Source organism: Pundamilia nyererei, unplaced genomic scaffold (assembly GCF_000239375.1).
Source record: "Pundamilia nyererei isolate P.nyererei 1_Seehausen unplaced genomic scaffold, PunNye1.0 scaffold00003, whole genome shotgun sequence".
NCBI classification, from domain to species: domain Eukaryota; kingdom Metazoa; phylum Chordata; class Actinopteri; order Cichliformes; family Cichlidae; genus Pundamilia; species Pundamilia nyererei.
In genome coordinates, this window is record NW_005187404.1 from 1303826 (window position 1) to 1331124 (window position 27299).

The window sequence follows — 27299 nt, forward strand, 5'->3', positions numbered from 1 at the left end:
GTGTGCGTGCGTGTGGCTCTACAAGATGGCAAAGTTGTTATGGCAGGTACAGTAGCGGTGTGCCTTACCTCAGCTAACATCTGCACCTGCGCGTGTGACAACTCCGTAACTGCAATCGCTGCAGTCATCTGAGGTCAGTGAACAGTGCAGGTGTTTGAATGGACGTTTGTGAATGAAGTTAAAAGCTTAATCTGCCAGTGTCGTGTTGCTAAAGTAGTTTGCATGAGCAGTGAAGCAGTGAATAAAGTGTGCGTCGAATAGTAGAAATCTACACTGTCTACTAAGTAATAATAGTGTAGGTATAAAGCGGATAAATAACTTTTGTCAACATCCTGTCCCTCCAGTGTGTACATACGGTGAGGCACAATGAGCCTGGCTCTTCATGATCTCCTGGCCTGCTGCAGAGCACTCGAGAATGACAAAGCTACAGAGAGGAAGGTGAAAAAGACGAACTACTGCCTATCAGTTGTCCAAATAAATGAATTCATAGGCGATTCAATGCACTTTAAATAGGTTAAACAACTCCCTATTTAGCATATTTTAAAATAACAGGATGCTAACTAACACTGTTGTCCAGTTATCATGGCAAAGCAGCCCAACACCAGTAACTACCACAGTTATCCTTTAATTCACTTCTTTTAGTTACTACCTTCAAATCACGGCTCTTCTTAGCCTACAGTATTGAACTCAGTCAGAAGCTCAGATCGCACTGCGTATACATCTGCTGAGCATCAGCATCTGTCCTGCCCACTTGCAAATAAGATGCAATTTGCCTGTGGCTTGCACGACATCAATTTTGCACTTTATAAGTGTACAAAGGCAGTGCGATGAATAGCTGAAAGACTCTAAAATCAGTTATTTTTTAAAATAAAGGTTTATTTACTTTCCTGGCACAAGTAGCAACAAAAACAAAATAAGATCTGCCAGTCATCTTGGTATGTTGATAGTCTGTATAGCCCCTAAAGTTCTCAGTTGTGACACATTATATGTATTTATTGAACAGAATTTCAAATCCTGGTTCTTCCTGTTAAAATGGGGGGTTTTCTTATCGCTAAGTGCCTGCTCGTATTGGGTCGCTTGATTGTTGGGGTTTTCTCCAATACCGTTGGGTCTTTAACTTACAGTATAAAGAGCTTTGAAGTGAATTTTGTGGGGAATTATCCATAATTAACTAAACCTGAAATAGTTTTAATCAGTGCGGTGTAAATGCTTTTTATTTCATCTCGTTTTTATTATCAGAAAGAAGCTGAGCGCTTCAGACGGCTCCTCCGGTCTCCAGAGATTGTGCAGGAACTGGATCGTAACTCATCAGCTAAAGCAAAAGCCTCCAAGCAACTCACATGGGATGCTGTTTTCAGGTAACCTGCCTCAGAGTATTTGCAACCATATATATATCTATAAGGTGTTTCCAGAGAAGGTACTATTTTCTACCTTTTTGCATCTTTTGAAAAGTTCTTAAATAAGTATTTGTTCTTATTTCATATTCTGCAACATGCTCGTAACTCATAAATGATTTTAGCTAACATGTACCGGAACAAGTGGCTTCTATAAATGAACGCTCTTTATTCTGCTTGGCATTTTATTGCATCAGGTTTCTGCAGCGCTATGTCCAAAAGGAGACGGAAAGCATGCAATCAAGCAAATCCAACGTCACAGCAACCACGCTGGCCACGCGGCAGAAGAAGATGGCTGAAATATGCAGCCTGATCAAATACTTCATTCGCTGCGCTAACAAACGTAAGAGCAGGAGCAGGTTGCAATATGTTTCAGTTTTGGGTGAATGTATATCTTTATATTTATAAGTATCTTTCATTAATTCATCAGACACAGTAGAAAACATATTGAATGAACTGTGGGGACTGCAGTTAAGAGTGTCCTCTTCTTCCTCCAGGCGGGCCTCGTCTGAAGTGCAGTGAGCTGCTGAAACATGTGCTGGAGGTTCTGCAGAGTTCGTACTGCTGTTCAGCCTATGGAGAAGATTACAGCAGCCTCCTTGTAAAGGACATCCTCTCTGTCCGCAAGTACTGGTGTGACATCGCTCCACAGCAGTGGCAAAGTCAGTGGGCTATTTGGAGTTTTATTTTCTAAACATCAGGAAGCAGACAAGAGTAAGAACTGATGGATCTGTGTTTATTCTTGATCCTTAGATCTTTTGGACTTGTACTGTGGTTTGTTCAACTCCTCGTCCAGACCCATCAACCACGTTTTGGTGAGCAGAGTGATCCACACGGTGGTGCAGGGCTGCTGCATGCAGACCGATGGATTCAATGACACGCTGTTCAGCTTTTTCTCCAAAGCACTGCTTAATGTCAGGTGAAGACTTTTAACACTGTTTTAGATTTACGTTGAATAAATGTTCCGGTATTAGTCGCTAAATTTAAACACTATGCATTCTTTGTATCAATCGTATCAGGCAGGAGAAACACTTGGCTGTTTTGGAGCACCTCGTCTCAGCTCTGAACATCTTCTTGAGATCTGCAGCCATGAATTGTAGGATGAGGCTGTGTCGACTGGGAGAGGAGCTTCTGCCTTCCATACTGTACGTCTGGGCAGACATGAGGCCCAGTCCAGCTCTCAAAGAGGAGATTGTGGAGTTCTTCAACCTACAGATTTGTGTCCACCACCCCAAAGGAGCCAAGACACAGGATACAGGTTCTTCTTTTTAAAACTTCATTTTAAATGTTGGTTTCCAGCGTTTGTGGTTAATAGTGGTCGGAGGCCAGGCTTTATCGCGGGATCTACACTCACCAAACACTTTGTTAGGTACACCTTCCTTTCTGGTTCGTCTTCTGCTGCCGTAGCCCGTCTGCTTTAAGGTTTGATGTCTTGCACATTTTGAGATGCTCTTCTTCACCTTGATTAAGACCATCCAACTACTTTGTTTTAAGAAGGGCATATTTGAGTTTCCTATCTCTTACAGCAATATAACCTTTCTCCTCTAATCTCTGACATCACAAAAGCATTTTCGCTTAGACCACTGTCGCTCGCTGGACATTTCCTCTTTTTTGGATCATTTTCTGTAAACTGCAGACATGGTTATGTAGGAAAATCCCAGCAGATCAGCAGTTTCTGAAACACTCAGACCAGCATGTCTTGCAACAACAAGCATGCTACATTCAAAGTAATTAAATCAGCTTTCTTCCTCATTCTGATGCTCAGTTTGCATTTGGGGGGTTAAGGAGGTAGAGCGGACTGGAAGGTTGGTTGTTGGATCCCTGTCTGCTCCCACTTCCAACCTTCTTTCTGGGCAAGATACTGAATCTCGGGTTGTTCCCGATGCATTCCAGGCTGATGCATTCATTGGTGTGTGAGTGTGTGTGTGAATGTTAGATAGAAACCAGTAGGTAAGTAAAAAAGTTTAATTTAAATTTGATCGCAGTGCACAAATCTTTCAAATTTCACTGGTGAAAACATCAAAAATATAAACTTTTGCAAAGCTGTGGCTGAACTCAAGGTTTGCGTTCATTTGTTGGCAGTAATTATTTAAACGTCATGAACATAAATATTTGAATATCCTTAAATAAATAACCAATAACTGGTGGCTGCTCTCACTCATACTGCAGGTGCACATGCTGAGGACTGGTCCAAGTGGCGGAGTCTGCTGTACAACCTCTACAACGCGTTGGTCGGGGAGATTGGTCACATAGGCAGCAGAGGGAAGTACGTCACGGGGACCAGACACATAGCCGTCAAAGACAATCTCATTGAGCTTACGGCTGACATCTGTCACCAGGTAAGAAAGCTCGAACGTCATGTATGCACCGAGCGCATCAAGGTTCAGCTTCGCTCAAAAGTGCGGTGAGGAAGCTCATTAGAGGAGGGTGTCTGGACACATTTAATCCTTTAAACGCTCTTACGTTTCTTTGCTGTAGCTGTTTAATGATGACAGTGACACCCACATCGTGGATGTCACCCAGGCCTCCATCAGAGCCACACAGATGGGCAGTCCCACCCACGGAGCTGCCAGCAAGCGACGGCGTATCGAAATGGGCTGGGAGGTCCTCCGTGAGCATCTGCAGCCTCAGCACAGTGACTTTGATGTCATACCGTGGTATGATAATCACAGCACAAATAATATAAACACATTTTCAATTTAAATAAAGATGATTACTGGGTAGAGTGACTTTTAAATCAGTGTTATTGCTTTTTATTTTATGGGGCATCAACTCTGCCTTGAGACACGGAGGACTGCTGTGCTATCAGCGTCACATAAAGACATTCCCGTCTTTTATTTCCTCTCTCAGGCTGCAAATCACCACAGCGCTCACCTCTAAGTACCCATACATGGTGCCTGGACGGGAGCTGGTCTCACTGCTGTCAGTGTTGCACCAGCTCCTGGCAGAGCAGCGGAGGGGAGAGAGGGGTGTGTATGTGCTGCGCTGTCTGAGGGAGGTGGCCCGGTGCCAGGCTCGCTACCCAGAGAGAGCCCAGGTGTACAGGACGGAGCTGGGAAGGCTCTGGGTTAAGGTATGGGGCCTGGCAGTGCGTGGGGTCAGCTCGTCCCCGACAGAGTCCCTCAGCCTGGACCTGCTGGCCTCCATCATCCAGGGAGGACTGATTAATGTGGACAGAGACTTTTGGAAGCTTTTATCTGGATCTGTATGCAAACCGTCCAAGTGAGTTTCTCTCTTTTTTTCATTGCAACAGTAGTTTTCTTCAATTACACAAAAGGTACTAATGTGATTCGCTTCCTCGTACGCAGGAGTGCTGCACTCTGTCTTGCCCAGGCCCTGCTAAAGTGTCCGGTCCCAAAAAGTCTCATCTCAGCATCAGGCTGGGACTTTGCGGGGGCCGCAGAAGGAGGCACATCACCTAATCTGAAGGAGAGCTTCATAGCTTGGATGCTGATGAGCGACCAGAGTGATGAGTTGGAGGACAGCTCCAGACCTCACCCCATCATTTGCAGGTTGGCAGGTTATACACTGATGTTAATATTTGTAGAAGGTGCTTTTATATTCAAAAGATAAGATGTTCCAGTTAAAAAAGTGTTGTTTATAGGATTCTTTTTTCTGTTTGCACAAACTCCAAAACTCAGAAAATTGAACCTTACTTCATATTTTTCCTTTGTTTCTGGATTTTTTCCTAGAATAAAGTTTATCTTGTATTATTGCATTTTTATTTAAGATAAAAACCTAAACTTTTCTTTTAATTGCAGAGACTTTCCTCACAATCTTATAGCGAACATCTTGGTCTCTCTTACTCTGAAGGACGCCAGAGTCGGCCTAAAGTTTCTGCTGGGTACTCATGGCATAGAAAGGTGAGGGGAATTCTTTTATTTTTCAACCTCTTTTATTACTATATACAATTTCTAGCCATAACCTGTAATATACAGCCAGTTTCTGCACTGCATCTCTCTCTGCCCTCTCTGTAGGTATTGCTTTGAGATTTGGGAATTAAACTAACCCTCTTTGCAACTCTTTTCTCTTCAAAGTGCCTTTTCTCAAGAGCAAATACCCTCTGATGCCAAAGACAACCTGGAACAGATCGAGAGACTGTACCAGCAGTTCAGCTTCAACACGTCGCCGTCAGAAGTCTGCAGATTTGACCAGTCGGCGAGGACGGCGTCGGCCGACAGCCGGTTTGCTGCTGTCCCCGGCCTCAGAAACAAGTTGGAGCAGTCCCTGCTCTGCGTGGCTGACAATTTACTCAACTGCTTCTCTCCTGAAGTGAGTTGAAGTCGGATGTGTGTGCGTATGAATGTTGTTTTGCATGGTAAACAATGACATCTATTGTTTTGGACCCTCGACAGTCTCAGTCCACTCCTCCAGAGTGTCTGGTGCGTTGTTTCAGTCAGCTGACCGCTGTTTTGGCAGCTTACGTCTCCACTGGGTTTCTGACTGAGGAGGAGGCCTGCCGATCGCAGCTCTTCGGTAAAGCAAAGGTAATCAGTTATCTAAAGTCATAAAATCTGATGGCTGAGAACCCTTGTTTGTCATATTGAAAGTTGAAATGAAATATGAGCCCCAGATTTAAAGTTTCGGGCTGTTCTTGCTCATAGGCCCTCGCCCAGGACTTCAGCGGGTTTGTTTCAGGGGTGAAAGTAAAAATGACAGAGGAAGGGACCATGGGCACCCTGAGGTCTGTTATGAAGCTTTGCACACAGTCTGCCAGCAGAAAAAACAAGGTGACAAAGCTTTTCTTCTAGAAAAACAACCATTACTCTTAAAGTCAAAGTCAGGCATTGACAGTGGATTTTAACTACTTTTGTGATCATTCTGCAGGAAAATATTTGTCCCACCTCCTCTGGTTTCTTTATAATGATTCTGCCAGCCAGCCTCCTCAGCGAGCTGGCGGAAATCTGCAAAATGTTGGTAAGCGACAGAAAGAGCATGTCACAGATTTAAAAGACACAAAAGGAAAAACCTTAATGTGAAAAGCAGGCTTGTGAACTCAAGCTCTCTTCTTTTTCCCTTTAGATAAGCACTGCTGCCAGGAGAGTCGCTGTCATGGATGAGGATGACCCCATGGATGATGAGTGGGAAATGACCAGAACTCAGCAAGGCCATGATGTTGACTTGTTTGATGATGGTGAAGAGCCCCAGAGCAGCACCAACGGGAACCACAGGCCCAAAGGAGACAACACCGACACTTCCTGCGGCCCAGGTATGTCGGGTCCTTTCCTGGTTTGTTCCTTTCTTAAAAACACAGACAGCTAAATAAAAAAATTAGCACGTTTCATACACATTGCTCGCTACCTTGCAGGTGCGAAAAGCCTTCTATCAGAAGATCATCTGGCACAGCAGGACCTGGCTCTCCTCGCAGTGTTGGAGTTCCTGTGCGAGTGCGGCTCGGTCCAGCCCGTCCACGGCCTGCTTTTCAAACCCCAGGAAGTGCGGCGCAAGCTGCTGCTGCTGGTGGAGCAGATGGACTTCAGTAAAGCCCTGCACCTCAACATGGTAGGCAGCAGCAAATTTGGAGGATCACCGTGGCAACCCTTTAGCCAGAAACACTCATCTTATCTGGTTTTCTTGCAGTATCTCATCCTGCTGAAGAAGCTTCCTGCTGAGGACTCGCTCTCCCCGGAGGAATTTGACTCGCTGCTCCGTCCTCTGGCGTATGAGAACCTTTCTCTTACTCGTATTTGTTAGACACATTCAATCTGCACAACGTGAATTAATGTGTCTGTGGTAATAAATAGATGTATTTGTTGCTGTCTTCACAGGGACCTGTGCTCTCTGTATCGTCAGGACCAGGAGATCTGTGCTGCTGTACTGATGAGTTTGTTACCCTCCATAAAGAGCCTGGGGAAAACCCATCACATGCCAGAGGAGATGAGACATGTGCAGGGATCCTTGCTGAAAGTGGTGTCCGGATTCTGGTTAGAAGCATGTTTTTACACCATTAATAGATGAACTGGCTGCTCTTTAAAAAAAGATTACATTTACATACATGATTTCAATCGTTGATAGAGAAGTCAAGTGTAAAATTACCTTATTTTGAAATTTGAAATTCTCTTAGAAATTCTATTGTAGTCAGAACTGTTACTAATGCTCCTATTGTACTGCGTTTCAGTTTCCTGAGCCATACAGGTAAATGCGTGGCATCTGTGCGAGCTGCTTTAGTGCAATGTCTGGTTGCTCTCCTGGAGGTAAAATCTACGATTAAGCAACAGTGTTGCTGTTTTTACTGCCTGTAAAAGTGTCCCATTACTGCAGCAGCTCTCGTTGTCACTGCTTTTGACTTTTCTTGTTCTTTTGCGTTTGCTGTCATTTCGGCTTGGTTAGGCCGACCCATGCTGTAAGTGGGCCGTCCTGAGCATCAGAACCTCTGACGGAGAGGAAGACCATCCCGTGTCTGCTGTCCTTCCATCTCACCTCGCAGACGCACACCACCAAGTCCGCATGCTGGTAGCCGTTTCAGTGGAGAGGTACGCTTCCTCCGTCTTTTACCACTAATAAACATAAAGCAAGACCAAGATCAGACAGATAAATATGTGCTCGCTGGTATTGTGTCTCCAGGCTGTTTCTGGACATGAGCTCAGAGCAACCAGATAAGAAGAAGATGCTGCCACTAAAACACCAGCAGAAAGCCTTTGAGAATGTTTACTTGAAGGCTCAGGAGGGGATGAAGCTTCCGGTAAGACCGAGCAGCATTACCACATGTCAGCAACTCTTTGCGATTGTACACACACACACCGACTAACGTATTGTTTGTGCAATCGCACACAGAGAGGCTGCTCTTCTGAGGACCGGGAGGACGAGATGTTCAACCGCAAGGCCACCCTGCTCAAGAGCTTGTCAGTCGTACTGTGCTGTAGCCCCGTGTGTGAAAAACAGTCCCTGTTTGCACTCTTTCAGTCTTATAAAGAAAACGATATTGAAGAGCAGCTCATTAAAAAGGTAACAAGCTACTTGAATGCAATTTTGCTTTTACAAGGTCTTGATGCATTGTAAAAGTGAGGTAACACGTGCTTTGGATAACTACTCTGACGCAGATTAATACTGCACCGTATGTCACTATGGGCCATTTTACTGCCAGTAAGAGGTGGGATTTTTGCGACTGACTCTATTGCATGTGGATTTATGGGAGTTCCTTTTTCAAGGCGCAGAATATAGGGAGGAGAATATTTTAAGCATGCAAACTGATTTACTGTGGTTTAGTAATCGTCCAGGGTGACATGATTTGTCCTGTCCTCTTTTTCACCTCAGATGTTGTGCAGTGTCTCCAGAGCGCTGGGCTACAGGAGCGTAAAAACATTCGTCAGCTCTCACCTGAACTACCTGGTGGCCGAGTGGCTCGCACAGAGACAGTCTGACGACCGCTACACTCTTGGATCTTTCCCCTACAGTCTACTGGATCATGACACAATCCAAGAGTTCTATAAGTGAGAAAACAAGCTCATCTTTGTGTCACTGAGTCACATTTCCTTCTGCTATAGTTACATTAAGCTGGTGTTTTTTGAAATCAAGTGTATTAGGACTGAGCATCCTTTTCCAATACCCTTAAAGCTCTTCCTACCCGGTGCTGATCCCCCGCCTGGTCTTCCTGGATGACTTTGAGCAGGTGAAGTCTATCGGCAGGTCTCTTGACAAAGACTGGAGGCACTTACTGGCAGACTGTTTCCCAAAGATCATGGTCAACATTTTGCCATACTTTGCACTGCCGGGCCAGGACTCGCAGGTTGCACAGCAGAGAGAGAAGGCCAACATGGTGTATGACCTGCTCAAAGATGCCAGCTGTCTGGGTAAACAGGTAACACCAGCTTGTATCGACAGTACATCTGCACTCAAGACTTTTGCTTGTCAGTCCTAAGATCTGAGAAAATGTTATTAAGGTCAAACGCTTGGCTGAACAAGCCATAGTCAAATGATTTTATATACTCTAAAATTCACCTTCTCACATGTGTCCACAGCAAATCGACAGCCTGATCCACAGTAACCTGGCTGACATTGTAGTGGAACTGCTCATGACTCTGTATGAAGGAAGTGGAGCTGAAGAAGACAGAGGAGACCTGAAACGCTTTATTGGGTATTGGGATATTTGTCCTCTAGTAGTTGTTTTTTTTTATTTCCTTTTACTGTTCATTCATCTAAATACTCAGTATGGTAACAAATGGACGTCAAAATCAGTGTTTAATATCTCTCAGAGAGCTAGACCCGGTACCAAATCCACCATACTTCAGCTCATATGTCATCAAAGCTACACTGGACTACCTCAGCAAGTGCCACGGTGCCAACCACAAGTCACTGGTAGCCATTCTGTCAAAAACCCCGGTATGATGTCTCATGTATCGTCACCCAGTCAAACTTTTTTTGTTTTGATAATAGTCACAGTGTTCCGTTTTCTGTTCTATGTGCAATAATGTTACATCTGTCTGTAGATTTCTATCCAGAGGATTCTGCTGGCCGTGTGCGAAAGAGCAGCGGAGACGACCAACAGCTACGAACGGCACCGCATCCTCCTCATGTACCATTTGTTCGTCAGCCTGCTGCTCAGGGAGGTGAAGGACGGTCTGGGTGGAGCCTGGGCCTTTGTTCTCAGAGATATAATCTACACGCTCATTCACCATATTAACAGCAGGTTGGTGCACTCGCAGGCAGACTTACACACTGGTGTGAATCCTGAGTAAGTCAATCAGATGATATTATATGAAATTAAAGTTAAAGGCCCACAGATGTGGAACACGTTACCACTAGAAATAAAAAACAATAAGTGATTTTGAAATTTGTAACGCCAAGATAAAATCATAAGTTAAACCAAAGCAAGTCTGATCACTTGTAATCACTGAAATTGGTCATTTCCCATTCTTAATGGCTGTTTTTAAGTGTTTATATGTATATATAGAAGTTGTTGTTATCCTTTTTCATATATATATATATATATTATAAAATAGCAAAAAATCAGTCATTTTTTATACTATTCCTGTTCTGCTATTATCATTATTATGATTGTTGTTGTTTTCTAGCATTACCCGGTATCTCGATACCGCTAAAAATTGAGCTAACTTAGCTACATTAGTAGCGCGGTTTTATGAATGAATGAATGAATGAATGAATGAATGTCTTTTATTCGAGCAACCAAATAATAAAGTTATTGTAATGTACAATTACACAAAAAAAGAAAAAACAAGTTTAGCTCGAAAAGGAGTGGGATGAAGACAAGCTTTTTAACTCCCACCCCTACAATCTTATCTGAGTTTTAAATTTTGTAGTTGCGCAGTACATTTAAATATTTGTGACATACAATTACGGTTATGAAATTATCGCATTGTCATAATTACAACATACAGTAGTGTAAATATTTAGCATCAATAATACAGTCTTTGTTACCACCGTTGAATATCACAGTCATCACCATCATGGTCATTACATCCTCTCCGTATATTATTTATATTTTAGCTATGAAAATATCAATGAAGTTTGCTTCCATTGTATAGTTGTAACTTCATCAATTTTACTTTTATGAATTAATTCTGGTCTACTGTTTCCTAATAATGGAGATAACAGTAATAACAACAGCGTAAGACAATACCAACAGTGTCCATTTCAACTCTACAAAATAATTGTTTATATAAGTATTTGTTGTTAACATTCTATATATAAACAAAGAAAAAAGAAAGAAATAATACAAAGAATATATTATTATTTACTATCATGGATAAACAATCACACACTCGATTCCTCTTTGTACCTTGACAATATACATTTTTTGTACCTCGATTTAAACAGATGTATATTTGGACATTGCTTGAGCTCTACATCCAATCTGTTCCAAAGTTTCACTCCACACACAGACACACACAAACTTTTCCTGGTAGTTCTAACTATCTGCCTTTTAAAGTTACTACATCCCCTCAAATTGTAACCTCCTTCTTTATGTGTAAAGAGCTTTTGGATATTTTCTGGCAGTATACCCTTATTTGCCTTATATAGGAGTTGAGCAGTCGAGAATTCAACTAAATCAATCAGTTTTAATAGTTTTGACTGCAAAAACAAAATATTAGTGTAACTATAATATCCGACCTTATACATTATTCTTATAGCACATTTTTGTAGTATAACCAGGTGATGCAGAGAACTTTTGTAATTACTGCCACACCTCTACACAATAAGTCAAGTATGGTAGGACTAGTACACAGTATAACAAAAACATTGCATGGCAGTTTAAGAAGAACTTGGCTCTATTTATGATTGAGATACTTTTGGACACTTTATTTTGTATATGTCTGATGTGTGATTTCCAGCATAATTTGCTATCAATCATTACTCCCAAGAATTTTATTTCTGATACTACATCTATGACTACACCATCTATTTTTATTACAGTATCTTCATTTACATTGTAATTCCCAAAGAACATTACCTTGGTTTTGCTCAAATTTATAGATAATTTGTTAACATCCATCCATATTTTTAATTTCCTTAACTCATTGTTAATGTTAAGTACTAGGTCACTATGGTCGTCATTAGAATAAAAAATATTGGTGTCGTCAGCAAATATAACTAATTTTAATAACTTTGATACATTAAATATGTCGTTTATATAAAGGTTAAATAGAGTTGGTCCCAGAACTGATCCTTGTGGCACTCCACAGCTAATGCCCAAATACCCCGATTCAAACTTGCCCATCTTCACATACTGCTGTCTCTCAGTCAAATAACTTTGGATCCATTTCAAAGCCACTCCCCTAATACCATATCTGTCTAATTTTTTAAATAATCTGCTATGATTAATCGTATCAAATGCTTTCTTCAAGTCAATAAATATCCCTGCTGCATGTCTTTTTCTATCATGTTTTAGGCTAGGTTACAGAACAGTTTTTCTACATTTCACACATATTGTGCTGTACATACATAAACACTGTTTTCCTGCTGTCCACAGACCAGTTCCATGTGATGAGGTTTCTACCCGCAGCCTCGCTCTGTGCTGTGACCTGCTGGCCTCCGTGTGTCACGTGTCCCTGCAGGTCTGTGATGATGCTCTGGGCTGCCACCTACAGGTCATCATTGGAACTCTAACTGCTCAGGTGACCAGCCGACCCTCCATCTCAGAGCAGGTAGGTGATTGCATGCCAAAGCGTGGTGTTCGTTGAATGTATTTAGTACACAGCATACAGTTCAAAACTTTTGGGCCGCCCATAGTTTCTTAATATTTTATTAGGAAAATGGGAAAGACAGTTTTTAGGAATACCACTTCTTGTTTTTCAATTTGGTTTCAATTCAGTTTTATTTACACAAATCACAACAGCGGTCGCCTTAAGGTGGTTTATATTGTAAGGTAGACCCTACAATAGTATATACAGAGAACAACCCAACAATTTTATGAACCCCTTTGAGTAAGCACTTTGGCAACAGTGGGAAGAAAAAACTCCTCTTTAACAGGAAGAAATCTCCGGCAGAAGCAGGTTCGGGGAGGGGCTTCATCTGCCGAGAGCGGTTGGGGTTAGGGGAGGAAGACAATCTGGGTCTTTTTGTGCACAGACAGAAGGATGGACTGTTTGCTGATAACAAACTCTTCTTTATTTCATATCTTTGTCTTAGAATAACTGTGGCTCCTTTTCAGTGTGCATGATTTTGATTTTGAATCCTCTTTTTGCCCTGAAGGTGCTGAGTCTGCTGCAGTTTCTTGTCATAGAAAATCAGCAGACGTTAAAGGAAGCAATCAGAGGGTTGGAGCCTTTCCCTAATATCCCTGAATTCAGAGAGCTGCGGGCTGTACAGCACAAACTCAAATATAACGCCGGGACCTTCAGTCTGAGACAGGTAAAAGCAGCAAATACATGTGTAAATATAATGTCCTCGCTTTAAAAGTCTATTTAGATCTTCTCTCATCATATTGATACGGAGGGTAATGAATTTTTAATTATCCCCCCTGCAGGAGATCGCCCACTTCCTGTCAGTGACGTCCTGTGACTCCTTACCTCTGACTAGACTCGAGGGGTTAAAGGAGCTCACCAGACAGCTGCATGACAACAAAGGACAGATCAGAGAGCTTCTTAAAGAGTGCCACGGTATGATGCTAAAGGAGGAAGAGTGGTTTCTGCGTGAGAACGATTGCATGTAAATGTTTTCCATCCGTGTCGTCCTTTTTAGCCGACGCGAGCGACAGTGTGCTGGTGAAGTTGGTCCTCAATCTGCTGCAGCTCTGTAAACTAGCAGCCGGCCACCCTGGAGGAGCTGACATTCAGGGTAAAACAAATCAAAGCTGTGTTGTCTTCCATGTCAACAGTTTGATAAGATTCCGTTTGGCAGTGCTCTCATAGCTCAGTCCTTGTGCTGCAGAGGCGGCAGGCAGCTGTTTAGGAGAGCTGGGCCCAGTAGACTTGTCCAACATCGCCCTTCTCCATGGCAGAGACCCCCTGTATGAAAAAGCCGTCTCCCTCTTCGAATCCACCGAGTCTCAGTGTCTGTACATCGTCCTCAACTGCACGAACGACGCGCTCACTCAACAGCAGTACGCTGACTCCTCAGATTCTGTAGCTATCAGGTTTTAACTCATGATGATGGGAAAGCTGATGTGCTCTGTGCTGTGGTTGTCTGCCAGAATCGAGGTGAGACAGGCAGCAGCTCAGTGCCTGAAGAACATCCTCGCAACTCAGTCAGGAGTCGACTTCTGGGAGCAACACAAAGGGAACAGAGACCCCATGCTGACTTACCTTAACCCATTCAGAACAGCCAAGAATAAGGTGGGTTTTAGATATTTGTGCGTGTGTCTGCAAGTTACCTCACGGGAGCTCACAGCAAGCTCATGCATCTGATTACTGGCTGCCATCCATGGTCAGGTGGTTGCTGTGGCTGCCAAGGAGAGCACAGAGGCCAGAGGAAACCTGAAGAGCCAGGAGTTCTGGATTCCCCAGGCGGGCAGCCATAAGAGCTGGCTGAAGGCTCTGTGCACAGCGCTGCTGGACAGCGGAGGGGTCAAGTGTGAGGCTCTGCTTTTGTCCCGACCACTCTGCCTGGTGAGTTATCCTAAGAGCTGTGTAGAAGTCGAATGGCTACATTACTTAATTTGTGTTTAATTAGTTAACATTTGTAGTCATAAACTGAATGTCAGTACAGCCTACTCCACCTTATTCCTTCTGTGTCGCTCCATTATTCTCTCCATGTTTAGATGTGGGTGGACTGCTGTCAGAGGTTACTGCCTCTCATCATTCACTCCATTCTTCTGGATGACTCCGATGGGTCGTTTAGGGACTTGCTCTCCTCCCACATTCAGGACTTTTTCAGCTTTTGTTGCAGAAGCGCTCAGGCCTCGAGTCGCTCCGCCACTCCTCTCACGTCTGACTCTGGTCAGTTTGAATCTGTGACAAATATTATTGATCCTGTTCCTTATATTTTGACAGTGGACGATAGATCATATTTAGTGTTTGTTTGCTTTGAGATGAGGGTCTATGTTATTCTCTGCAGAGTCCGACACTGCGAGCCAGGGCGTGCATGATAAGACCTCTCTGCGTACCATGCTTGCAGTTATTGACTACCTCAGACACCAGCAGAGGCCACTGGAAGCTGACGGGTTTGTAGTCCGATATTATTCGATTGGACCTGCTCTTGTCTCTATCCCAGTAAACCTGCCGTAGTATGAATGTAGAGCTTTGCCTTCTTGCAGTAAATCCTTTGGCACAGTGTGCGACTCAAACTTCTGGCTGGATCTGAACTACCTGGAGGTGGCCAAAGCCGCTCAGTCCTGCTCAGCTCACTTCACCGCCCTGCTGTACACCGAGATCTACGTGGACAAGATCAAAGCTAACATGGAAGAAAGTCGCAAGTATGCAGCGACTTCATTTAAACAGTAACAGAAAAATAACTTTATCCAGCTTTTCATTTTTGATCCATTCATTTCCTGTAACTGCAGAACCAACTCCAGAGCAACGCGGAAAATAAATTTCGAAGAGAACAGCCAGACCTTCACGATCTCCAGCCTGACCGAGAAGAGCATAGAAGACACCAATATCAGTCTGCAGGTTGGTTCTTCGTGCTGCACACATAGTTACACAGGCTGCTTTGTTTTCTAAATGACAACATCAGGTCAAAAATATGGGAGGAAAAAAAAGACAGCCTCTTTTGGCAACCAGGAAATGCATTGCCGTCGAAGCTGATCTTGCATTTTGATGTATCATCATTATCACGCATCAGCTATTTTATCTGTTTTTAAAAGACTTTCTTGTTCTCCTCTCATTTTTGCATATTTATAGGAGCTGCTGATCGAGGTGTATCGCAGCATCGGGGAGCCGGATAGTCTGTATGGCTGTGGTGGCGAAACCATGACCAGCCCCCTGACAAGGTAGAAAATTTCAATTAGATCTTTCACACGGTCACTTATTCCTCATTAGGCTTCAGTCATTATCAGAGCTGCTGATGCCGTTTTGCCGCGTGAATTCACAGGATTCGCACCTACGAACATGAAGCTATGTGGGGAAGGGCCCTGACCTCCTACGACCTTCACTGTACCCTTCCCGAGGTCACTCGGCAAGTGGGCATCGTGGAGGTATGATTGAAATGATACTATGACGAACCACTTCCTCCAAAGAATGTTTTAGATTGAAATCTTTTAGCTTTTAGCACAGTTTCTTGAATCTTATGCCGACAGGGTTTGCAGAACTTCGGTCTAAGCAGCATCCTGGCCACCTACATGAGGGGTCTCGAGAGCGAAGGGGTCGAGTGGGGAGCTGAGCTGCGAGATCTTCGCTTTCAAGCAGCCTGGAGGAACACCCAGTGGGATTTTGAGCTGTCAGAAAGGTGAGGGAAGCATCTGCTGCATGAAACGCAACTAGAATCTCACAGTTAGAAGCTAATTATTTTTTTCTCCAATGTCTTGCTGGTGCAGGAGTGAGAAATCCAATCCTGGCTTTCACGAATCTGTGTTTTGTGCCCTGCAAGCACTCAGGAATAAGGAGTTCTCCATATTTGATGAAACTCTGAAACAGGCCAGGTGCGGTGGACAAAATATGGAGTTTTACCCTCTGGTACGACACCTTTATTTCTTTTATAACGCGTATGCATTTCTTCAGGGGTGCCGAGGTGGAAGAGCTACGCAAAGGCAGTCTGGAGGCCGTGTCATCTCTGTATCCAGCCCTCAGGAACCTGCAGAGCGTCAGAGAGCTGGAGAGTGTTAAAGAGCTGTTCTCCAGGTGACTCAGGCAGAAGCATACCACACAGTCAGTAACACACGGGACGCCTCCTCTGGACTTATTCATGTTTAAACTCTTTTTTTTCTTTTTTACATCAGACCCTTCTCAGACCTCATCCTGAGAGAAGTTTACAGCCAGTGGCGGCACCACTCTCAGCTCCTCGTTGACAGTGACTTTGCTTTAGTGGAACCCATCCTAGCCATCCGCTCTGTGGCCCAGCACACCCTGTTGTCCAGGGTGGGAGAGCCCGACAGCAGCCAGTACCTCAGCTCTGTTCTCACTGACCATCTCATGGACTTGTGCCGGTTAGCTCGCAAGGCCGGAAACACGCAGGTAACATCCACAGATCCACAGGTGAAGGTTTGAAGCACTGTTTTCCTTTCATTTACCACGTGAATATCATATGAAGGTTGCCTCTAACCTCTATCCAGCTGGCAGAGCGTGCAGTCTACCAGATGAAGCAGCATGCCGGCGGTGGAAGGACATTGGCGTCGCTACCTGTGTCGTCGTGGCAACTGGAGGAGGCCCAGGTTTTCTGGGCAAAGGGAGAGCAGGGTCTGGCTCTGGGCCTGCTGAGACAGATGATACACAGCCTAGAGAAAAAGGTCAGACGGACACATAACGCTGTGTTGTAACTAATGCAAAACAGTAAGATTAGCTAAGTTCAATCCAAATACCAAGATGGGTTATTGAGCTGGTTTGATGTGTGTTGCACAGGTGGATTTAAATCCTGCGTTAACACCAGTCTACACCGAGTGCCTCAGGCTGTGTGGTAACTGGCTGGCAGAAACTTGCCTGGAAAGTCCTGGAGTCATACTGGAGAAGTACCTGGAGAGGGTAAGAAGAAGCTTTTGGCATGAGCAGTCGAAGCTTTATTAAAAGATTAAAAGGGCAGAATTGTGGCTTGTTATCACCCATCTGAAGCGTTTTCACACATGTGGAGTGTCCATAGTTCCTGGAATTAACAAAGTGGCTCCGGTTAAGAGTTATTTTCTGGTATTTTCTTTTCGTGTGAAGAAGAGCGACCAAAACAGGAATCTTAAAGGTCTCAAACGCCCTAAAATCTACACACACAGCTGGGATCGCCTAGAGAAATGAATGGTTTATTACCCGTCGGCCTGGCAGCATGCGGGCCTTCATACGCACACACCCTCACATGAATAATTTATTTATGTCCAGACAAATTAGGAGCAGGCGAAGACATAAATATTAAACGTCTGCAAGTTTACACTTTATGTCCTTTGGCTACGCCAGATTCATATAGACAAAATTAAATAATTCATGTGTGTGTCTGTGTGTGTTTTATACGTCTGAATCGGGTCACAGTTTTGTAGTGACATTTTTTTGTGCATCTGGTTAAATCTTGTTTTAAATTTTTTTTAATGTGTGTGTTGATACCTGTAAATTTTGCCTGATTTTTGTTTCCTCATGTGAGAACAGCCCTGTACTGTTGAATTAATAAAGGTCTCATCTCTGCTCAGGCAGTGGAGGTGATAGAGGGGGAATCGGGACTTCAGGACTCCAGGCTCCAGAACCAGCGGACTGAGGCGTTTTTATCTCTGGCCCGCTTCTCTGACGCTCAGTACCAGAGCATCGACAAATACATGAACTCGTCTGAGTTTGAGAACAAACAGGCCCTGCTGGAAAAGGCCAAGGAGGAAGTGGGCTTGATAAAGGAGCATAAAGTGACCTCCAACAGGTTGATTTGCACATTTACAGCTCGATGTATTGCATTTAAGCTGAGGTCCAGTTACAACCAAAGAAAAAGTGAAGGCCCATTTCCAGCCTGTCTTTGTCCAACTTCACAGGTACACAATAAAAGTGCAAAGAGAGCTGGAGCTGGATGAAAAAGCCCTGTCCAACCTGCGGACGGACAGAAAGCGCTTTCTGTGTAAGGCTGTGGAGAATTACATCCAGTGTCTGGAGCAGGGTGAGGAGCACGACACCTGGGTCTTCCGGCTGGCTTCCCTCTGGCTGGAAAATGCTGACATTAAAGATGTGAATGAGATGATGAAGGTCAGTAAAACGTTCACATATCTGCACTGAATCTTACAAATATAATCATCTGACAAAGCTTTTTGTTTCTGTGTTAACAGAAAGGGGTGAAACAGATCCCGTCCTACAAGTTTCTGCCTCTCATGTATCAGCTGGCCGCCCGCATGGGAACCAAGATGGCAACTGGCGTCGCGGAGGATACGGGATTCCACGATGTCCTCAATGAGGTAACGCAGCTCTTTTATTCATTATTGTGAGCAGAAACCGCATTATATAAAAGGTTTGCTGCAGCCACGTCCAGTTTATTATTTGTACTCCTCCTTCCTCATAGCTGATATGCCGAGCATCTCTGCAGCACCCTCACCACACGCTCTTTATCATCTTCGCCCTGGTCAATGCCAACAAAGACGAAAACTTTTGCAGGTCCCGGCAGTCTAAAAGTGCTACGCGACAGCTCTCGCAGTTTGATCTGGTGAGTGTGATGTTTCCATCCGTTTTACACGATTCTCTCCATCATGCGGAGCTTAAATATGACACATCGATTGTCACGGTGAAAAAAACTCATGTTTAACACATTTGCATTAAACGAGGACAGTGCCGTTGCGTTTTGAAACTTTGGGTGTGTTAAATTTTGTAACATGAGAAACAAAAGAAGCACCTGGTGTGTTTGTTTGTTTGTTTGTTTGTTTGTTTGTTTGTTTGTTTGTTTGTTTGTTTGTTTGTTTGTTTGTTTGTTTGTTTGTTTTTAAAACTGTTTACATGTTCTCCCTCATTCAGGAGCGTTCGGATGTCGCTCGGAAGATCATCGCCACCATCAGGAAGAAGCGAGCCGAGATGATCCGAGGGATCGAGCGCCTGTGCGATGCCTACATCACCCTGGCTTACATGGATGCCAGCAGACACAAAACAGAGAAGAGTGAGTTATGCTTTATTCACTCACTGGCCACTTTATTAGGTGCACCATGTTAGGAGTGGGTTGAATCATCTTTTTGGATTAGAGCTGCTTTAATTCTTCGTGGCACAGATTCAGCAAGGCGCTGGAAAGATTTTGCTCCATGATGTGAATCTTTGGTTTCACCAAATGCCAAAGGTGTGAGTACAGTGAACTCAATGTCATGTTTAAGAAACCAGTTTGAGATGATTTGAGCTTTGTGCCATGGTGCCTTATCCTGCTGGGAGCAGCCGTTAGAGGATCAGTACATTGTGGTCATGAAGGGATGAAGACTTTTCTGCTCATAGTTGCTCAGGTCCACTCAGCTGTTTATTTGCTAGTAACATTCTACAGTTATACACACTCAGAGGTCGTGAGTATATGTTATGGTTGTGTGCATTAAATGTCCGCTGCTTAGACATCCTTTGTGTCCTTGTTTGGTTTCAGAGGCCATCCCCATCCCCGCTGATCAGCCCATCATGCAAATTAGAGACCTTGAGGAGGTCACCATACCCACAATGGAAATTAAGGTAAAATACAACTTAAAAACATACAGAGAGAGAGAACTTTGCTGCTTTCAGACTTTATATAAAGTTTTGTTATTTAAGTGTTACTGGGGTGATCCATGTTTAGTGTATGGTGTCATTTTTTGATTGGTTTGATTGAATTATTTGTCTCATATTTATCGTGTAAACAGGTGGATCCGTCCGGTGGTTATGAAAACCTGGTGACTGTCAGGTCCTTCATGCCACACTATCATCTGGCCGGAGGAGTCAACCTGCCCAAGATCATCGACTGCGTCGGCTCTGACGGCAAAAGCAGGAGACAGCTGGTCAAAGTAAGCGTGTGTGCGTTTGTGCGTGTCTTACGTGTGCTTTTGACGTCTGTTTTTTTTTTGTCTTTCAACAAATCTCTTCTCGTGTGCCATTATAGTCTGGCCAGCCCTGACGGGAAGGTGCTCACAATTTAAACTTGAGTTTTTTTCCATTTAGCTTTGGCCATTGCTAATGATTAATCCTGTTTTTGTACCAGGACAAACAGGCTTTCACTCCTTTATAATGAAAACAATCGTTAGCAGGCTGTGTGTTTGTGTGTGAGGTGGTGAAAAAAAAGCTCTACAGCGCAGCATCGCTATATTTTGCATGGTAGTGTTATATCGATTCAGGGCAAGCAAACACCTCAGTCACACGAGTAAAAATAGGTCAGCAGCCACTCGCCTAGCTTGGGAGTCAATGCACCTACTGCTCCGATTACCACGGGGACCACCGTTACCTTCACCCTCCACAACTTCTTGAGCTCCTCTCTGAGCCCTTGGTATTTCTCCAGCTTCTTGAATGAATGAATGAATGAATGCTTTATTGGCCATATGCAGGTTGCCCCACAGAGGAATAGGACCCCCCCCGACTTACACACACAACAACAAGACAACACAAGGGAATACAGTCGGAGATCGGCAGCGTTAGGAGAATAACACCGAAAAATTACACAACAATGGGAAAAGTACAAGAGGAAAAAAAGAGACCTCTTCACACGCTGGGCAACCTATGGGAGGACAGCATGAGAACAGGAAACAAAAAAAACTCCTCTGCACAGAGAGCACATTAATGTCCACATCACAACATCAGAGCACATGACAAGCCACAGGGGATGGATAGGGGGATGGGGGGTGATTCGAAGGAACACAGCAGTCGTCCTGCACCATGCTATCATTTCAGCGCGGCACACAGACCCGCTGCTTTCCCCCACAGGAACAAGCATCGAAGGCGTTTGGAAGGGAGGGGGATGAGTGCGTGCTTATCAGTGTAAGTGTGTGTGTGTGCGTGGCCAAAGTTCAGCGGAGACAGTGTCCTTCGGCCTATCAGGCTAAGTAAACAGTCCTCCAGCCGATCCAGGTGTCCTTCATGGGATGGGAAGAATAGTCATCACACAGTCGTTATCAGGGAGTTGTTTTGGTGGGCTCCAGCCTTGGGCCTGCAGCTGGCGCCATGGTGTCCAAATGTAGAATATTGTTGATTTCTCCTTTATGCGAGTAGCGAATTTAGCACTCCGACACTGGGGCCTCGATTTCCCGTTGGAGCGCTGCGAGCCTCCCCATGATGGTATCAAGCTTCTGTTCCGTGGTGTTGTCATTCTTTTGGTTCTGAGACCCCACAGCTGCAGTGAACCGTTCTGCGATGTTATCCAACTTTCGCTCAAGGGTGTTATTGTGAGCAGGCCCCTCTCTGATGTATCCCATCATACGCTCAATGGTGTTAGTCTGAGTCTTCACGGCAGCTGTAAGTGTCTCCAAGGTGTTAACCATGCTGCGTTCGGTGTGGGAGGCCGCGCCTCGTCCCATCGCTTCAATTCCAGCGGTCAGCTTAGGGGGGGTGTGAACAGCTGGTTCCGCTCTCTTATTTCTCCGATAAGTCAGGGCCAAGCCAGCTCCAATCAGCAAGAACCCTGTTATCATGGTTCCGAATAGGTAAATATCCTCAATAGCGTCCTCGATAGACAGTCCCGCCAGGCACAAGATCCTCCAGGTCTGCCACCCATCCATCGTGTATCCGGCAGGGAAAGTCCCTCCAGGGCACTCGGGCTCTCCCGAGCCCAGACTTCTCGTTGAGAAGAGGGTGTCAATAGCGTTCAGAGACCAGTTGATCAAATCTATAATTCTCTGTTAGGTTTTAGAGAACGACAGTGAGAGAAGGGAAAAGTAGTGCATGCGAGACAAGACAGGACACAAGAGGCTAAGCAGGGAAGATAAGGGGAAGGAGGAGAGGAGAAAAGTGCGACCGCCTTCACCGAGAGCCTTGTGTTCCTTCTTCCTGATGTTGCTGTCATTCACTATACCTCCATCGATCACTACGGCCGTCTTCTTCTGTTTGTCTACCACCACTATGTCCGGTTGGTTAGCCACCACCATTTTGTCCGTCTGTATCTGGAAGTCCCACAGGATCTTAGCTCGGTCATTCTCCACCACCCTTGGGGGCGTCTCCCATTTTGACCTCGGGACTTCCAGGTTATACTCGGCACAGATGTTCCTGTACACTATGTCGGCCACTTGGTTATGGCGTTCCATGTATGCCTTGCCTGCTAGCATCTTGCACCCTGCTGTTATGTGCTGGATTGTCTCTGGGGCATCTTTACACAGCCTGCACCTGGGGTCTTGCCTGGTGTGATAGACCCCAGCCTCTATGGATCTTGTAATCAGAGCTTGTTCTTGTGCTGTCATGATTTGTGCCTCTGTGCTGTCTTTCAGTCCAGCTTTGTCCAGCCACTGGTAGGATTTCTGGATGCTCTCCACTTCCTCTATCTGCTGGTGGTACATAGCATGCAGGGGCCTGTCCTTCCATGAGTGCACCTCTTTCTTGTGTTTCTGCTGCCTGAGGCATTCAGTAGAGGTATTCACAGGTGTTGATAGCTTGGATCTTGTTCTTCCCACTCAGCTGACTCCTCAGCTGACTTGCCTTACTCTCTGGTTGCTGTTCCTGTTTGTTTCTGTTTGCCTTTAGGATTCCCAGGTACTTGTAGCTGTCCTCAATGTCAGCGATGTTGCCTTTTGGCAGTTCTGACTACTTTCCCTCTCTTCGTTACCATCCGACTACGCTTCTCCAATCCGAATGACATTCCAATGTCGTTGCTGTAAATCCTGGTTGTGAGGATAAGTGAATCAATGTCTCGTTCACTCCTAGCATACAGCTTGATGTCATCCATGTACAGGAGGTGGCTCACAATTCCTCCATTCCAGTTTCATTCGGTATCTATAGCCAGTCTATCTACATATACATATATAGAGAGGATATTGGATGGACTGCAGTCACTCTCAGAGAGATCTTTGAAGGTTTGTAAATAGCTGCTGTCTAATATATAAATGCAGACAGATTGCCAACATGTTGCCATCAGTCTGAATGAGTCTTTGTCAATGACATCAACTCGAGGAGACGCGACCCAACTTGGCCACCAGCTGGTTGTATTGTGGTTATTTTCCTATAGGTTGCACATTTCTCGTAAATGTGAATTCTCTCTGTTTTCGATGGTTTTTCACAGTTATTTACTGTATTACCAAAAACAGATTGCATGTAATTGCCAACTTGACCCAATTCAGTCACAGACAGCAGCAGACTCTGACAGCAGACTGACTGTCTTACAGCAGGTTTCATTGGCAGGTTCCATATGTGTGAAAGTCTCATTTTGCAGCAAAAAAAAACTTTATCTTATTGAATTAAAGTTTTACTCTGAGGACATAATTTGTGGTTGAAAAGAGGTGATAACTTTCATATATCATGTGATATCATTGTGTTGTGGGTTGTTTGGTGATTCCCACTCAAAGAGATTTACAAAAATTCTCCTCCTCATGTACATTTCAGTACAATATTGTGTTTCCTTTAAAAACTCTTGAATTAGCTTACAGTACTTCTACACATTTTCCCCATCATTCAGAAAATTCAAAATGCACAAATATTTTCTACTTCTTTTTACCAGATATTTCCCACCTCACTAGATTCATGTCACATGTAGTCATTAAATCACAGGTGTCGAACTCCAGGCCTCGAGTGTCGGTGTCCTGCATGTTTTAGATGTGTCCTTGAGTCATCACGGCTGATTTAAATGGCTAAATGACCTCCTCAGCATGTCTTGAAGTTCTCCAGAGGTCTGGTAATGAACTGATCATTTGATTCAGGTGTGTTGACCCAGAGTGAGATCTAAAACCTGCAGGACACCGGCCCTGGAGTCCTGGAGTTCGACACCCCTGCATTAAATTGCATTCAATTTCAAAGTATTTACTCCAAAGTTGTCTTGCCTGAAACTCAGAGGAACTATCAACTGAAGAATTCAGCCATTAACAAATGAATGACTGCAAACGTCATAAAACTCCCAGTGTCCTACAGAACTCAGTCTGTCTGTTCTTGTTTTGTTTCTATGGCTGTGAAGCAGTTTGAGCCCTCACACGTGATACTGGGCTGCACAAATACACTGAACTGCACTAAAATAAAGAATCGTTGTGATGATTTTGGTCAACTCACCTGTGAGTGATTTTAGTGTTTTAATGCAAACAGGGTCAGGACGACCTGCGACAGGACGCAGTGATGCAGCAGGTCTTCGGCATGTGCTCCATGCTGCTGCAGCGCAATACAGACACACGCAAGAGGAAGCTCAACATCAGACGATACAAGGTTCCCCGATAGACGCACATCTGTGGCACTGCTTCACATTTGCTTTCATCTCTTTTTCCCTTCGTTGCTTAAAAAAAATCTGTCATATACTTGATTCCAGGTGGTGCCTTTCTCACAGCGCAGTGGCGTGTTAGAGTGGTGCTCTGGGACGGTGCCCATCGGGGAGTTTCTGGTGGAGCCCAATAAAGGAGCTCACAAACGCTTCCGACCCCAAGATTGGGCCAGCCTAGCCTGCCGGAGGAAGATGTTGGTATGGCGGTGCTGACAGGAAAACACTTGCAACATGGCAACACATGCTTGCTATGGGTTCAGAACTCACAGCTGTAGTTTTTGTTGGGCTGTCACTGCAGGACGCTCAGAGACTTGCATTCGACGAGAAGCTGCAGGCCTACAACGAGGTGTGCACGAAGTTCAGGCCGGTCTTTAGGTATTTCTGCATGGAACGGTTCCTGGATCCCGCAGTGTGGATGGAGAAGCGGCTGGCTTACACTCGCAGTGTGGCCACCTCCTCTATAGGTACACCGTCTCACAGAGTAAAGCTCATTATGTACTGTAAATACAAGATGCCACAAACCGAAGGGCGACATATAATTGATGTGACTTGAAACTAAAGTGTTGGTGTTGATTATTATTAAGGTGATTCATGGATCCCGGTTTGCTCTGTACATAAAACACCACCTTTCACCTCAGCGTGTCAACATTTTGTTCTCAGTTGAAGTCCAGAGTTGAAAGAAAACATTTATCAGTCATGACACAGAATTAAAAAATATACATTTGCAGCAACGAGATTTCATATTATCTCCAAACGACGATCCAGTAATTGTAAAAACAAACCTTCTGTTTTCTGTTTTGTGTCCACAGTTGGCTACATCGTGGGTCTGGGTGACAGACACATCCAGAACATACTGATCGACGAACAGACTGCAGAACTGGTGCACATCGATTTAGGTATTCTTACACCAAGAAGGTCACTCTTTGTTTCAGAAAAAGTTTTTATTCCTCCAGTGTGGATGCCCCTTTTTCTTCACTGTGTGTGTTTTTGTTGTTGATGTTTTAAAGGTGTGGCCTTTGAGCAAGGCAAGATCCTCCCCACCCCTGAGACTGTCCCCTTCAGACTCTCCAGAGACATTGTGGACGGTATGGGCATCACTGGAGTGGAGGGAGTTTTCAGGAGGTTAGCTCACGATTATGCTCAGATGTTGCTCTTATTTGTCAGCAGTGGTCTGGGACCTTCACGCCCTTTTATACTCATACATGGAAAACTGGAAGTAAAGACTCTGTGACAGAGCACGGCAGGCAACATGACAAATTTGAATCAGACATGAAAATATAAACTGAAGTGGAGGTGGGTTGCAAAGTGGCTTGCAGTAAAAATCGACCCCCTGTCAATTCTGAGGTTTTACAGGACATAATAAAAAAATGATCTGATCCTTTTATTGCATGAGTAGCTAATCACCATTGATTGATGAGTTTCCTTCACGATTAATAAAGTTTTATCATTTGAAATAGCATATTACATTGTGTCATTAAACAAACTTCCTCATTAATCTTTTCTCAGACCACAGATTAAGATTCATGTTGGGAAATCTGTTGCTATTTAGACATTTTAAACATTTAGCACTATAAATAATCTGAACCCTGCTTTCCCTTTCAGATGCTGTGAGAAGACGATGGAGGTGATGAGAAGTTCTCAAGAAGCTCTGTTGACTATTGTGGAGGTAAAATCATGCTCTAAATATTATGTTTTATTCCATAACTTCATATTAAGGAGTGCTTTTGTAAGTTTCTGTGTCTTTGTGCATTTTAAATAGGTGCTGCTGTATGACCCTTTGTTTGACTGGACCATGAACCCCCTGAAAGCTTTTTACCTGCAGCATGACGAGCAGCAGGAGCTCAACGCAACGCTAAGCTCCACTATGGGGGGAGATGACATAGACAACAGCCGTAAATCCAGGTAATCAAGGAGAGAAGTGTCAGAATTGGAGCTGGCGAGGTTTTGTGTGTGTGTGTTCAGGCTCTTCCCCTCATATTCTTTCCAGCAGTGACAGTCAGAGCTTCAACAAGGTGGCGGAGCGGGTGCTGCTGCGGCTGCAGGAGAAGCTCAAGGGAGTGGAAGAGGGAACGGTGCTCAGCGTGGGAGGACAGGTCAACCTGCTCATCCAGCAAGCCATGGACCCCAAAAACCTTAGCAGACTTTTCCCAGGATGGCAGGCCTGGGTGTAGACTGGAAAAAAGTGATATCAGGGAAAAAGTGCAAAAAAAAAAGTTTATTTTGGTTGAAAAAAAGAGAGGCGGGAATTTTCATTCCTTTTTGTACGACTCTAATAAAACTGACTCAACAGATCAACATTAGGAATCAAGCCAAATCACAAAAATTATTAAAAAAGACCAAATAACTGTGTGTGTGTGTGTTTGGAAGGCTGACATGTTTGCTGTGCATGTTTTATGTTTCACCCAGATGAATGTGAATGTTGCTAAGTGACTGTATGAATGTGAAGTACCATTTAAAGCCTTCTCCAGGCGTCATTTCATGTCTGTTCGTTATTATCAGGTAAAATGTTTTTGTTCTTTTCCTGTGCATTGAATATAAGGCTGCTTTGTCAAATGAGTACTGTATCATTAAATAAATAAAAAAGCAGTCAATCCAAAA

At 44.2% G+C, this 27299-nt stretch overlaps 1 protein-coding gene across 2 annotated transcripts; it reads left to right on the plus strand.

Moving 5' to 3' along the window:
- The first annotated feature begins 17 nt into the window (after positions 1-17).
- atm (ATM serine/threonine kinase) lies at positions 18-27299 on the plus strand. 2 transcript variants are annotated; one of them, XM_005720575.2, is made up of 63 exons: positions 18-133; positions 345-438; positions 1240-1358; positions 1592-1737; positions 1892-2056; positions 2148-2313; positions 2414-2652; positions 3564-3733; positions 3873-4051; positions 4245-4616; positions 4703-4906; positions 5156-5257; positions 5432-5666; positions 5750-5881; positions 5999-6124; positions 6222-6311; positions 6417-6603; positions 6703-6896; positions 6975-7054; positions 7163-7318; positions 7513-7588; positions 7725-7867; positions 7959-8076; positions 8169-8339; positions 8649-8824; positions 8949-9192; positions 9353-9468; positions 9587-9713; positions 9821-10020; positions 12322-12496; positions 13044-13202; positions 13318-13450; positions 13533-13628; positions 13722-13893; positions 13984-14125; positions 14222-14398; positions 14551-14728; positions 14847-14952; positions 15046-15204; positions 15292-15400; positions 15632-15720; positions 15822-15924; positions 16027-16175; positions 16264-16368; positions 16448-16567; positions 16666-16900; positions 16999-17172; positions 17285-17404; positions 18049-18266; positions 18376-18583; positions 18664-18789; positions 18894-19034; positions 19340-19478; positions 19941-20023; positions 20191-20331; positions 24533-24649; positions 24750-24899; positions 25000-25165; positions 25511-25597; positions 25709-25823; positions 26304-26367; positions 26461-26603; positions 26689-27299. In XM_005720575.2, the coding sequence occupies exons 2-63, from the start codon at positions 367-369 to the stop codon at positions 26870-26872; spliced, it is 9288 nt and encodes a 3095-aa protein (XP_005720632.1). In that variant the 5' UTR covers positions 18-133; positions 345-366; the 3' UTR covers positions 26873-27299. The 2 variants fall into 2 exon arrangements, with proteins under 2 accessions (XP_005720632.1, XP_005720633.1); XM_005720576.2 differs by having other exon boundaries at positions 26692-27299.